Source organism: Embiotoca jacksoni, unplaced genomic scaffold (genome assembly GCF_022577435.1).
Source record: "Embiotoca jacksoni isolate LCO1_2020_lvr unplaced genomic scaffold, fEmbJac1.0.p SCAF_92, whole genome shotgun sequence".
Taxonomy (NCBI): Eukaryota; Metazoa; Chordata; class Actinopteri; family Embiotocidae; genus Embiotoca; species Embiotoca jacksoni.
Window position 1 is genome coordinate 627,055 of NW_027185450.1, and position 15,777 is coordinate 642,831.

A 15,777-nucleotide genomic window follows, 5' to 3' on the forward strand; every position below is an offset into this window, starting at 1 on the left:
ACGGTGTATAAGGGATGGACGGGAGGAGGAGTCAGTGGACGGTGTATAAGGGATGGACGGGAGGAGGAGTACGTCCGTCTATCTATCTATCTATCTATCTATTATCTATCTATCTATCTATCTGTCTGTCTGTCTGTCTGTCTATCTATCTATCTGTCTGTCTGTCTGTCTGTCTGTCTGTCTGTCTGTCTGTCTGTCTGTCTATCTATCTATCTATCTATCTATCTATCTATCTATCTATCTATCTATCTATCTATCTATCTATCTATCTATCCATCCACCCACCCACCCACCCATCCATCCATCCATTATCTATCTATCTATCTATCTATCTATCTATCTATCTATCTATCTATCTATCTATCTATCTATCTATCCATCTATTGTCTATCTATCTATCTATCTATCTGTCTATCTGTCTATCTATCTATCCATCCATCCATCCATCCATCCATCTATCTATCCATCTATTGTCTATCTACCTATCTATCTATCTATCTATTGTCTATCTATCTATCTATTGTCTATCTATCTATCTATCTATCTATCCATCCATCCATCCATCCATTATCTATCTATCTATCTATCTATCTATCTATCCATCTATTGTCTGTCTATCTGTCTATCTATCTATCTATCTATTGTCCGTCCGTCCGTCCCTCCATCCATCCATCCATCCATCTATCTATCTATCTATCTATCTATTGGAGTTGATGAGCGTGAGGAAATGTGAGGGAACATTTACACAACAAGTGATGTCAGATATCAGGTCCAACACCTGTCTCACCTCTGTGACCGGCAGCTCCAGCTGAACCATGTCCTCCGGCTTGGCCACCGGCGGCTGCAGGGCCGTGTCCAGGAGCAGGATGCCGTTCAGGTCCTTCCTGCATCCCACCGCGTAGTCGTCCACAAAAAGAACCTTGTCCACCGCGGGGAAGTACTGACAGGTGACACGACCGCCGGGTTTAGCTGGGGAGGAACAGAAGACATGACAGCGTGAGGACTTTTGAAAGACAGGAGGTCATCAGTCTGTCCTCGTCGTCTTCAGCAGAGGGTCGTCATGAGATAGTAGTAGAGCTGTAGCAGCACTGCTGATGAGAGGTGCTCCACCAGGAGGACTGGGGAGGAGGTACAATCCTCCTGAACAGGAAGCAGGTCTGCACATGAACACATGAACACACCAACACACACACACACTCAAACACACATAAACACACACACACAAACACACATTAACACAGACACACACACACGAACAAATACACACACAAACACACACCAACACACACACACACAAACACACACAAACACACGAACACACACACAAACACACACGAACACACACATGAACATAAACACACACATGAACACACACGAAAACACCAACACACACACACACACACACGAACACAAACACACCAACACACACACACGAACACGCATGAACACACCAACACACACACACGAACACGCATGAACACACCAACACACACACTTGAACACCACCACGTTCACCACCGTTAACGTTCACCACGTTCACCACCGTTCCTCACGTTCACCACCGTTCACCACGTTCACCACCGTTCATCACGTTCACCACCGTTCACCACCGTTCATCACGTTCATCACCGTTCACCACCGTTCACCACGTTCATCACGTTCATCACCGTTCACCACCGTTCATCACGTTCACCACCGTTCACCACCGTTCATCACGTTCATCACCGTTCACCACCGTTCATCACGTTCACCACCGTTCACCACCGTTCATCACGTTCACCACCGTTCACCACCGTTCACCACCGTTCATCACGTTCACCACCGTTCACCACTGTTCATCACGTTCATCACGTTCACCACCGTTCATCACGTTCACCACCGTTCACCACCGTTCACCACCGTTCATCACCGTTCACCAACGTTCATCACCGTTCATCACCGTTCACCACCGTTCATCACGTTCACCACCGTTCATCACCGTTCACCACCGTTCATCACGTTCACCACCGTTCATCACGTTCACCACCGTTCATCACGTTCACCACCGCTCATCACCGTTCATCACGTTCACCACCGTTCATCACGTTCACCACCGTTCATCACGTTCACCACCGTTCATCACGTTCATCACGTTCACCACCGTTCACCACCGTTCATCACGTTCACCACCGTTCATCACCGTTCATCACGTTCATCACCGTTCATCACCGTTCACCACCGTTCACCACCGTTCATCACCGTTCATCACGTTCACCACCGTTCATCACTTTCACCACCGTTCATCACCGTTCATCACGTTCACCACCGTTCACCACCGTTCACCACCGTTCATCACCGTTCACCACCGTTCATCACCGTTCACCACCGTTCATCACCGTTCATCACGTTCACCACCGTTCATCACCGTTCACCACCGTTCATCACCGTTCATCACGTTCACCACCGTTCACCACGTTCACCACCGTTCACCACCGTTCATCACCGTTCACCACCGTTCATCACCGTTCATCACCGTTCACCACCGTTCATCACCGTTCATCACGTTCACCACCGTTCACCACCGTTCATCACCGTTCATCACGTTCACCACCGTTCATCACGTTCACCACCGTTCATCACCGTTCATCACGTTCATCACCGTTCATCACCGTTCACCACCGTTCATCACCGTTCATCACGTTCACCACCGTTCACCACCGTTCACCACCGTTCACCACCGTTCACCACCGTTCATCACCGTTCACCACCGTTCATCACGTTCACCACCGTTCATCACGTTCACCACCGTTCATCACCGTTCATCACCGTTCATCACCGTTCACCACCGTTCATCACCGTTCATCACGTTCACCACCGTTCACCACGTTCACCACCGTTCATCACGTTCACCACCGTTCATCACGTTCACCACCGTTCATCACCGTTCATCACGTTCATCACGTTCACCACCGTTCACCACGTTCACCACCGTTCATCACCGTTCACCACCGTTCACCACCGTTCATCACGTTCACCACCGTTCATCACCGTTCACCACCGTTCATCACCGTTCACCACCGTTCATCACCGTTCACCACGTTCACCACCGTTCATCACCGTTCACCACCGTTCATCACGTTCACCACCGTTCACCACCGTTCATCACCGTTCACCACCGTTCATCACCGTTCATCACGTTCACCACCGTTCACCACCGTTCATCACGTTCATCACCGTTCACCACCGTTCATCACGTTCACCACCGTTCACCACCGTTCATCACGTTCACCACCGTTCACCACCGTTCATCACGTTCACCACCGTTCACCACTGTTCATCACGTTCATCACGTTCACCACCGTTCATCACGTTCACCACCGTTCATCACGTTCACCACCGTTCACCACGTTCACCACCGTTCACCACCGTTCATCACCGTTCACCACCGTTCATCACCGTTCACCAACGTTCATCACCGTTCACCAACGTTCATCACCGTTCATCACGTTCACCACCGTTCATCACCGTTCACCACCGTTCATCACGTTCACCACCGTTCATCACGTTCACCACCGCTCACCACCGTTCATCACGTTCACCACCGTTCATCACGTTCACCACCGTTCATCACGTTCACCACGTTCACCACCGTTCACCACCGTTCATCACGTTCACCACCGTTCATCACCGTTCATCACGTTCATCACCGTTCATCACCGTTCACCACCGTTCACCACCGTTCATCACCGTTCATCACGTTCACCACCGTTCATCACGTTCACCACCGTTCATCACCGTTCACCACCGTTCACCACCGTTCATCACGTTCACCACCGTTCACCACCGTTCATCACCGTTCACCACCGTTCATCACCGTTCACCACCGTTCATCACGTTCACCACCGTTCACCACCGTTCATCACCGTTCATCACCGTTCACCACCGTTCATCACCGTTCATCACGTTCACCACCGTTCATCACCGTTCACCACCGTTCACCACCGTTCATCACGTTCACCACCGTTCATCACCGTTCACCACCGTTCACCACCGTTCATCACCGTTCATCACGTTCACCACCGTTCACCACCGTTCATCACCGTTCATCACGTTCACCACCGTTCATCACCGTTCATCACGTTCATCACCGTTCATCACCGTTCACCACCGTTCATCACCGTTCATCACGTTCACCACGTTCACCACCGTTCATCACCGTTCACCACCGTTCATCACCGTTCATCACGTTCACCACCGTTCATCACGTTCATCACGTTCACCACCGTTCACCACCGTTCATCACGTTCACCACCGTTCATCACCGTTCATCACGTTCACCACCGTTCACCACCGTTCATCACCGTTCACCACCGTTCAACACCGTTCATCACGTTCACCACCGTTCATCACCGTTCACCACCGTTCATCACGTTCACCACCGTTCATCACCGTTCATCACCGTTCATCACGTTCATCACCGTTCATCACCGTTCACCACCGTTCATCACCGTTCATCACGTTCACCACCGTTCACCACGTTCACCACCGTTCATCACCGTTCACCACCGTTCATCACGTTCACCACCGTTCATCACCGTTCACCACCGTTCATCACCGTTCACCACCGTTCATCACCGTTCACCACCGTTCACCACCGTTCATCACGTTCACCACCGTTCACCACCGTTCATCACCGTTCATCACGTTCACCACCGTTCATCACCGTTCACCACCGTTCATCACGTTCACCACCGTTCATCACCGTTCATCACCGTTCACCACCGTTCATCACCGTTCATCACGTTCACCACCGTTCACCACCGTTCATCACCGTTCACCACCGTTCATCATGTTCACCACCGTTCATCACGTTCACCACCGTTCATCACGTTCACCACCGTTCACATTAAAACAGGAAGTAGTTTGTTGCTTCATCAGAACATCATGTATTTATGTAAATGTCATAATTTACACGCATCGTATGAGGAGGAGGACAGGAGGAGGACAGGAGGAGGGGGGAGGAGAAGGGCAGGGGGGGAAGGGGAGGGGGACAGGAGGAGGACAGGGGGAGGACATGAGGAGGACAGGAGGAGGACAGCGGGGTGACAGGCAGGGGATAGGAGGAGGACAGGGGCAGGAAGAGGAGGATGGGGGAGGACAGGTAAGGGACAGGGGGGATAGGACAGTGACAGGAGGAGGACAGGAGGGTGACAAGAGAAGGGCAGGAGGAGGACAGAAGGGTGACAGGAGGGTGACAGAAGAAGGACAGGAGGAGGACAGTGGGGACAGGAGGACAGGAGGGGGACAGGAGGGTGACAGGAGGAGGACAGTGGGGACAGAAGGAGGACAGGAGAGTGACAGGAGGGGGACAGGAGGGGGACAGGAGGAGGACAGTGGGGACAGAAGGAGGACAGGAGAGTGACAGGAGGGGGACAGGAGGGGGACAGGAGAGGGACAGAAGAAGGACAGTGGGGACAGAAGGAGGACAGGAGGGTGACAGGAGGGGGACAGGAGGGGGACAGGAGGAGGACAGTGGGGACAGAAGGAGGACAGGAGGGTGACAGGAGGAGGACAGTGGGGACAGAAGGAGGACAGGAGGGTGACAGGAGGGTGACAGGAGGAGGACAGTGGGGACAGAAGGAGGACAGGAGGGTGACAGGAGGGTGACAGGAGGAGGACAGTGGGGACAGAAGGAGGACAGGAGGGTGACAGGAGGGTGACAGGAGGGTGACAAAGGTGGTGATGTTGTAAACCTGACTGTTCAACACTGTGCAAACAGTATTTATTCATTTTTAAAGTATAAATCCATAATACACTATATTATTATTATTATTATTATTATCATCATCATTATAACATTCAGAATGACTTTGGGAAGAAATGCTTTTAAAAATCATCTGTAGAAGCTGTTCAACTGTTTTACTAACAATGAAAAGAGAAGACATTTAACCCATTGATGTGTTGAACCTCCAACATAAACCACCTCCATGGAGCGACCTCCTCTCCACGGGACATTTATCTCCTGAGCCTCGATCTCATCTCCAACTATCAGACCTCCTGGAGACGGAAGGACAGAAGGACACCGGACCAGGTGCGTTCATGCACCTCTCTGATGATGTGATGCGTTCAGGGACAGACACCCATCACACCGGGTGACTCCTCTAACCAGCTGAAACACTGGATGTCCCGTCAGGCTGTAGGACGTACCGAGGTGTCGGAGGGAAGACTTTACCGGGTTAACTGACAGACATCAATCCCTCCAGATGAGTGACAGGGCGCCCGGTGCGCTGCTCGAGAGCCGCTCGGTTAGCTCGGTGGCTACCAGCAGCGTGCCCTCGGGTTCCCGGTGGTTGTAACGACGCTCCTGCAGCTGTCTACCGCGGACTCACACCGACCCGCATCGTGACTGGCCCCCTGAAGAAGAGACGCGCACCGGGACGGTTGCTAACTAGCGCCGTGCTACCTCCGCTGTCTGGCCGTTAGCTCGGCGGTCGGTGTGTCCGAGCTCAGCCGGTGGTAAACGTGACAAACACGGACATCCAGCCCCGGAGGTTCCACCAGCCCCGGAGGTTCCACCAGCCCCGGAGGTTCCACCAGCCCCGGAGGTTCCACCACGAACACATCCGCGTCTGCTTTTAAACACCCACAACCAGCTAACCCAACCGGCTGGACTAAAAACCCCATAAGGCCCGAAAATAACCGCTAGGACCCGCTAACGTCAGCGAGCAGCGGGGTCGTGCTCGCTGCCCGCCGGGTGTCGAACCGAACCGGCGGTGTCCGGGCTCGACGGAGGCTCCGCGACTCACCGTGCAGCGCCGAAGCCTGGAGGATGGCCCCCGAGGTGCCGTCAATCACTTTGATACTGCCGCGGCTGGTGACGGCCAAGATAGCGTTGAGGGCCGGGTGGTAGGAAAGGCTTCGCAGGCCCTCCTCGTCGCAACGCAGACACCCGTCTCTCAGCACAATCCAGTCCGAGGAGGTGGACGAGCCGGAGCCCGGCGAGGCCGCGGCCGCCATCTTTCCTTCTTTCCCCTTCCCTTCCCTTCTGGGTTGGTTCGGATCCGATGATACACGTAATACTGCTAAATGTACGAGAGTACGTCAGAAGTAGCTCTCCTCTGCCACTGCTGACTCCTTCTGCGGCTTCTTCTCCTCCACCCGTTACCGCAGCAGTGGCGATTCACCATCCGCGCTGAGGAGCTCCGGGCTGCGCTGCTGTCACTTACACCATAGGTCGACGGAGCTAGCGTAGCTGGCCGCCACCTCTCGCGAGAGCAACGCGCGCAAACGGGGACAGCGGGTGGTCAAAATAATGGGAACACCAAAAATAATGGGAACACCAAAATAATGGGAACACCAAAATAATGGGAACACCAAAATAATGGGAACACCAAAAATAATGGGAACAACAAAAATAATGGGAACACCAAAATAATGGGAACACCAAAAATAATGGGAACACCAAAATAATGGGAACACCAAAATAATGGGAACACCAAAAATAATGGGAACACCAAAAATAATGGGAACACCAAAATAATGGGAACACCAAAATAATGGGAACACCAAAAATAATGGGAACACCAAAATAATGGGAACACCAAAAATAATGGGAACACCAAAATAATGGGAACACCAAAATAATGGGAACACCAAAAATAATGGGAACACCAAAATAATGGGAACACCAAAATAATGGGAACACCAAAAATAATGGGAACACCAAAATAATGGGAACACCAAAAATAATGGGAACACCAAAATAATGGGAACACCAAAATAATGGGAACACCAAAAATAATGGGAACACCAAAATAATGGGAACACCAAAAATAATGGGAACACCAAAAATAATGGGAACACCAAAAATAATGTGAACACCAAAATAATGGGAACACCAAAAATAATGTGAATACCAAAATAATGGGAACACCAAAAATAATGGGAACACCAAAATAATGGGAACACCAAAAATAATGGGAACACCAAAAATAATGGGAACACCAAAATAATGGGAACACCAAAAATAATGTGAATACCAAAATAATGGGAACACCAAAAATAATGGGAACACCAAAATAATGGGAACACCAAAAATAATGGGAACACCAAAAATAATGGGAACACCAAAATAATGGGAACACCAAAATAATGGGAACACCAAAAATAATGGGAACACCAAAATAATGGGAACACCAAAATAATGGGAACACCAAAAATAATGGGAACACCAAAATAATGGGAACACCAAAATAATGGAAACACCAAAAATAATGGGAACACCAAAAATAATGGGAACACCAAAAATAATGTGAACACCAAAATAATGGGAACACCAAAAATAATGTGAACACCAAAAATAATGGGAACACCAAAAATAATGGGAACACCAAAATAATGGGAACACCAAAATAATGGAAACACCAAAAATAATGTGAACACCAAAATAATGGGAACACCAAAAATAATGTGAACACCAAAAATAATGGGAACACCAAAATAATGGGAACACCAAAAATAATGGGAACACCAAAAATAATGGGAACACCAAAATAATGGGAACACCAAAATAATGGGAACACCAAAAATAATGGGAACACCAAAATAATGGGAACACCAAAAATAATGGGAACACCAAAAATAATGGGAACACCAAAATAATGGGAACACCAAAAATAATGTGAATACCAAAATAATGGGAACACCAAAAATAATGGGAACACCAAAATAATGGGAACACCAAAAATAATGGGAACACCAAAAATAATGGGAACACCAAAATAATGGGAACACCAAAATAATGGGAACACCAAAAATAATGGGAACACCAAAATAATGGGAACACCAAAATAATGGGAACACCAAAAATAATGGGAACACCAAAATAATGGGAACACCAAAATAATGGAAACACCAAAAATAATGGGAACACCAAAAATAATGGGAACACCAAAAATAATGTGAACACCAAAATAATGGGAACACCAAAAATAATGTGAACACCAAAAATAATGGGAACACCAAAAATAATGGGAACACCAAAATAATGGGAACACCAAAATAATGGGAACACCAAAATAATGGAAACACCAAAAATAATGTGAACACCAAAATAATGGGAACACCAAAAATAATGGGAACACCAAAAATAATGGGAACACCAAAATAATGGGAACACCAAAAATAATGGGAACACCAAAAATAATGGGAACACCAAAATAATGGGAACACCAAAAATAATGGGAACACCAAAATAATGGGAACACCAAAAATAATGGGAACACCAAAATAATGGGAACACCAAAATAATGTGAACACCAAAATAATGGGAACACCAAAAATAATGGGAACACCAAAATAATGGGAACACCAAAATAATGGAAACACCAAAAATAATGGGAACACCAAAAATAATGTGAACACCAAAAATAATGTGAACACCAAAATAATGGGAACACCAAAAATAATGGGAACACCAAAATAATGGGAACACCAAAAATAATGTGAGCACCAAAATAATGGGAACACCAAAAATAATGGGAACACCAAAATAATGGGAACACCAAAAATAATGTGAACACCAAAATAATGGGAACACCAAAAATAATGGGAACACCAAAATAATGGGAACACCAAAAATAATGGGAACACCAAAATAATGGGAACACCAAAATAATGGGAACACCAAAAATAATGGGAACACCAAAATAATGGGAACACCAAAATAATGGGAACACCAAAATAATGGGAACACCAAAAATAATGGGAACACCAAAATAATGGGAACACCAAAATAATGGAAACACCAAAAATAATGGGAACACCAAAAATAATGTGAACACCAAAAATAATGTGAACACCAAAATAATGGGAACACCAAAAATAATGGGAACACCAAAATAATGGGAACACCAAAAATAATGTGAGCACCAAAATAATGGGAACACCAAAAATAATGGGAACACCAAAATAATGGGAACACCAAAAATAATGTGAGCACCAAAATAATGGGAACACCAAAAATAATGGGAACACCAAAAATAATGGGAACACCAAAATAATGGGAACACCAAAAATAATGGGAACACCAAAATAATGGGAACACCAAAATAATGGGAACACCAAAAATAATGGGAACACCAAAATAATGGGAACACCAAAATAATGGGAACACCAAAAATAATGTGAACACCAAAATAATGGGAACACCAAAAATAATGGGAACACCAAAATAATGGGAACACCAAAAATAATGGGAACACCAAAAATAATGGTTCCGCAACAAATCGGCTGCCGCAGCGGTTCCGGATGTTGTGGTGGTGTGAGCAGCAGCTCATACAAACTGATCTCAGCGGGAGCTCAGTGTTGCTGGACGGTGTTTCTGTCTCATGTCCGACTGCAACTCAGAACATTTATTTTATCGATTTGTGTCTCTTATATTTATTATTATTATTATTATTATTTCTTATTTCGATCCTAAAGCTAACATAAAAGATGACACTGGGCAGTCAGATTAGCAGATAATAAAACGATTTAACAAACAATCATCAAACTGAGCGCTTCAGCGGGAAAAGATATTCAAAGAAAGAGTAAATTAGATTCATAAATAACCAAAATAAACACAAGATAAGTAGCCTAAAATATGAGTAGAATAGAAAATAACTGTGCAATCCATGATAATGTAAAATGTAAAGTTGAAAAAAGAGTGAGTGTCACAGATGTATTGTGGTGAGTTTTGTTGTAACTCGATGCTAGAGATGTTGAGCAGGATGGGGGAGGAGGTGCCGGGAGGAGGTGCGGGGAGGAGGCTAGTGGAGGAGGTGGGGTGAGGAGGTGCATGAAGGAGGTGTGGGGAGGAGGTGCAGGAGGGAGGTGAGTGGATGAGGCAGGGGGAGGAGGTGCAGGAAAGAGGCCAGGGAGGAGGTGCCCACCTCCATGTTCCTCCATCTCATCTCTGCGCTGCCATGTGTGCATCATTTCTGCTAATGATAAAGATCCATCTTGTTCTTTGTTCTGCTGACTTCAGTACTTCAAAGGTTGATCTCACCTATTGACAATTAAGTCATTAATATGATTAATACAAGGAATAAGAAATATAATTATTATAATATCTGTAGACACTATGGGGGTATAACCTCTTTACATGATCTGTTTTATGAACACAAAATCAGTCATTTTTGGTTTGTTTTTTGTAAGTTTCCTTCATCAGTAACAACTTTACATCTTTGAAAAAAACATCTTGTTTTGACTTTTTCATAGCTGATACATCCTGAGTCTTTAAAAGTAAGAAAATGTGAAAAATGTCCTCAGTGCTTGTTTTATCTGACCACCAGTCAGAGAATCAAAGATGTTAAAAGTTACAAATGGATTTATAAACTAGACCCAGAAGGGTCGTTTGTGACCAGAAGCTGAAGGTTTGATCTTTCTGATGTTCTCTGTGATCCATCCTCTGAACGGATCATCCTCCATCATGCAGTCAGTCATCACATCTGTAGGGAAACATGTCATTTATAATAAAACCAGCTGTTAGCTCACTGGGATGAACTGAGATTAATTCCAATGTTTCTATGAACAGAAATAGGAGTGATAAAATATTTAAGCAAAAAGAAAGAGCACATTATATTATCTCACGTTTATCTCATAGTAGTGTTCAGTGAGTCTAAAAAAAAAGAAAGTATTCAGATCCTTTACTTGATTAAAAGTACGAACACAACTTTGTAAAAAATATTAAATGTAAAAAATAATAAATGTAAAATATAAGTCCCCCTGAAATCACATTTAAAACAATGTCTTTGTCTTTTCTTCTCATCAGTTTTGTGTTATTAAAACAACGTTTGATTGACAGCAGGCTGCCACCGTACTGATGTTGTCCTGCTCTGCAGCTTCCTGCTGAAGCAGCAGCATCTCTCCAGAACACGTGACATAAGCAGCGATTTATCTGCGTCCAACCGGATGTGATCTTCTTCCTGCTCATCCCTCACGCAGATGCATGAAGAGATGTGTCATTTGTACACCAGCTGGTGACGCTGGGATCCTGAAGAAGATGGAGCTGAACTCCAGCAGCACCAACGGGAGCGCTCACCTATCTCTCATGTATGTGGATATGTTGGAACCGAGCAGCAGCCATGATGTCCATACTAAATCTATCCTCTGAGATTAATCAAGTTTACCTTTATACTTTATAATCCGTGCTGTGTTGGGATCAGTGCCTATTTACTCGTTGGCTTTTGTATCAACTGGAATCAGAAAATCATGAAGTATTACTTTCTGAATTTCTCCAGAGAATAAAAGATGGAGATGATGTTGATGTTCACATCATACATCTATTCAACCACAGCGACTTCCACATCTAGACTAACCAGACCAGGTCCAAGCTGAGCAGACGGCTGGATGGAGGATGAAATAATTTCAAACAAGGGCTTTTCATTTGAAACAGACAGAGTTGTGACATTCAGGGAACCAGTGGTGACTTCAGCTGTTGTCTCATATTTCCTTTAGTCCAAAGTAATCTGTTTAATCTGTAGGATGACTTCAGCAGCCACCAGACGTTTCTGGGGGACAAACAACGCTGTTTTTCACAATGAATCAGAAGTTTAAATCAAACAGAAATGGCAGCAGTATGTTCTGGGTTAAACTGAGTTGCAGCCGCCTGTGTTTTGGGAATGAGGGAAATGTCAGTGAGGAGCAAAGCTTTGAACCTTCAAACTGTGGACGCAGATCCTCCAACAGGAGAGGGCAGAGATACAGGGAAGGTTTTCCAACAACAGATTCAGATTTAGACCCGAATGTTGCAGGACATCTGGAAACAGCTTGGAGGGTTACATCTTCATGTTTGATCTTTACCTGTGTAGCATCCAGGTGGGATGAGGAGCTCAGTGGTAACACATGCTAACTTTTCTCATGTCTGATCCAACAACACAGATCTGCTCCTGCAGATTATCTGGGTTCCACCTGTTTGAGCACATAAACCATGAATGTTCACAGAGAAAAGTGTAAGATGCCACACTAAGTTTTGAAGGACTGATAGTTGAGCAGCTCCTTCATCTCCTTGCAACAAATTGTGGGTGAATAATGTTCAGTGACAGGACCCTTTGAGCCTTGTAAGTGCAGCTCTATGTACAGCAGCTTCTTTACTCAACTATCCCATCAAATATAACTATAACCATCAACTATAACTATAACCAACTATAACCATCAACTACAACTATAACCATCAACAGTAACCATCAACTATAACTATAACCATCAACTATAACTATAACCAACTATAACTATAACCATCAACTATAACTATAATCATCAACTATAACCATAAACTATAACCAACTATAACTATAACCACCAACTATAACCAACTATAACTATAACCATCAACTATATAACCAACTATAACTATAACCATCGACTATAACTACAACTAATTATAACTATAACTATAACCATCAACTATAACTATAACTATAACCAATGTGGATCTGACTTTCTGCAGCTCATCACAGCATGGAGGTGAAACACAGCAGACTTCAGAGTGGAATCTCCTGCAGTGAAATAAAACCGAGTGGAAGACTTTATTTTCTAAGTGAAAGCACAGCTTGTGTTCAGGGAGTCAGATTTCTAGAGAAGAGTTCCTTTCACTCGAAGCAAATAGAATTGATTTGAACTCAGTTTATTCCAACGACCACAATTAGCTGCCGTTCTGGAGGTGCTTGTCGGTTTCTTTGTCCGTCAGGCCAGAGAACTGCAAGTTAGGTGACGCATCGCCTCAGGCGGCCCGTCGGTGTAAATGATTGCCTGTCTGCATGTCAGCCCTGCTGACAGCCTGGGGACTCTTCAGGAGGGAAACTCATTCCCTCTTTGAATGTATTATAGATATTAATGCTTGGATGTCACACCAGTTTCTGCAGCTCAACCAGGATAAAACTAAAGTTCTTGGTTCCAAAGCTCAGAGAGAAACTGGTCGCAGATTTAACATCCATGGGACAGATTTAACATCCATGGGACAGATTTAACATCCATGGGACAGATTTAACATCTGTGGGACAGATTTAACATCCATAGGACAGATTTAACATCCATGGGACAGATTTAACATCCATAGGACAGATTTAACATCCATGGGACAGATTGAATATCTATGGGACAGATTTAACATCCATGGGACAGATTTAACATCCATAGGACAGATTTAACATCCATGGGACAGATTTAACATCCGTGGGACAGATTTAACATCTGTGGGACAGATTTAACATCCGTGGGACAGATTTAACATCCATGGGACAGATTTAACATCCGTGGGACAGATTTAACATCCATAGGACAGATTTAACATCCATGGGACAGATTTAACATCCATAGGACAGAATTAACATCCGTGGGACAGATTTAACATCCATGGGACAGATTTAACATCTGTGGGACAGATTTAACATCCATAGGACATATTTAACATCCATGGGACAGATTGAATATCTATGGGACAGATTTAACATCCATGGGACAGATTTAACATCCGTGGGACAGATTTAACATCCATAGGACAGATTTAACATCCATAGGACAGATTGAATATCTATGGGACAGATTTAACATCCATGGGACAGATTTAACATCTGTGGGACAGATTGAATATCTATGGGACAGATTTAACATCCATAGGACAGATTTAACATCCATGGGACAGATTTAACATCTGTGGGACAGATTGAATATCTATGGGACAGATTTAACATCCGTGGGACAGATTTAACATCCATAGGACAGATTTAACATCCATGGGACAGATTTAACATCTGTGGGACAGATTGAATATCTATGGGACAGATTTAACATCTGTGGGACAGATTGAATATCTATGGGACAGATTTAACATCCATAGGACAGATTTAACATCCATGGGACAGATTTAACATCTGTGGGACAGATTGAATATCTATGGGACAGATTTAACATCCATGGGACAGATTTAACATCTGTGGGACAGATTGAATATCTATGGGACAGATTTAACATCCATAGGACAGATTTAACATCCATGGGACAGATTTAACATCTGTGGGACAGATTGAATATCTATGGGACAGATTTAACATCCATGGGACAGATTGAATATCTATGGGACAGATTTAACATCCGTGGGACAGATTGAATATCTATGGGACAGATTTAACATCCATGGGACAGATTGAATATCTATGGGACAGATTTAACATCCATGGGACAGATTTAACATCCATGGGACAGATTGAATATCTATGGGACAGATTGAATATCTATGGGACAGATTTAACATCCATGGGACAGATTGAATATCTATGGGACAGATTTAACATCCATGGGACAGATTGAATATCTATGGGACAGATTTAACATCCATGGGACAGATTGAATATCTATGGGACATCCTCCAGAGCTGAACTTTAAAGCTCGTGGGGTTTGTCACCAAATCTGCCTTTTACCACCTACAGAACATCAGACGTGACCATTTCTTTGTGAGGGACGCTGAGGGACTCATGCATGCTTTCATACCAAGAGGCTGGACGACTGTGATGCTCTCCTGGCTGCTCCACCCAAAAGAGGAATCGATCACCTGCTGACCAGGACCAGGAGAGAACATATCACACCTGTTTTAAAGTATTTACACTGGTTGACTGTCAGTTGATTTTAAAATGATTCAGATGTTTTTAAAGCACTTCATGGTCTTGCACCATCTTATATATCACACATGTTGACAGAGTACGAACCAGTTCAGCCCCTCGGGTTCTCTGGCGCGACTCTTTTAATCCTTCCTCCATGCAG

General features: G+C 44.8%; 1 protein-coding gene across 7 annotated transcripts in view; it reads right to left on the reverse strand.

Moving 5' to 3' along the window:
- birc6 (baculoviral IAP repeat containing 6) overlaps positions 1-7,209 on the reverse strand; it is a 102,341-nt gene extending 95,132 nt beyond the window's left edge. For all 7 annotated transcript variants that reach the window (XM_069141874.1, XM_069141871.1, XM_069141870.1 and 4 more), the window contains exons 1-2: positions 6,786-7,209; positions 788-969 (exon numbers count right to left, since the gene is read on the reverse strand). In XM_069141874.1, the coding sequence (XP_068997975.1) occupies positions 788-969; positions 6,786-6,996 (393 nt within the window). In that variant the 5' untranslated portion in view covers positions 6,997-7,209. The remainder of the gene's footprint in view (positions 1-787; positions 970-6,785) is intronic.
- Between the last annotated feature and the right edge of the window lie 8,568 nt (positions 7,210-15,777).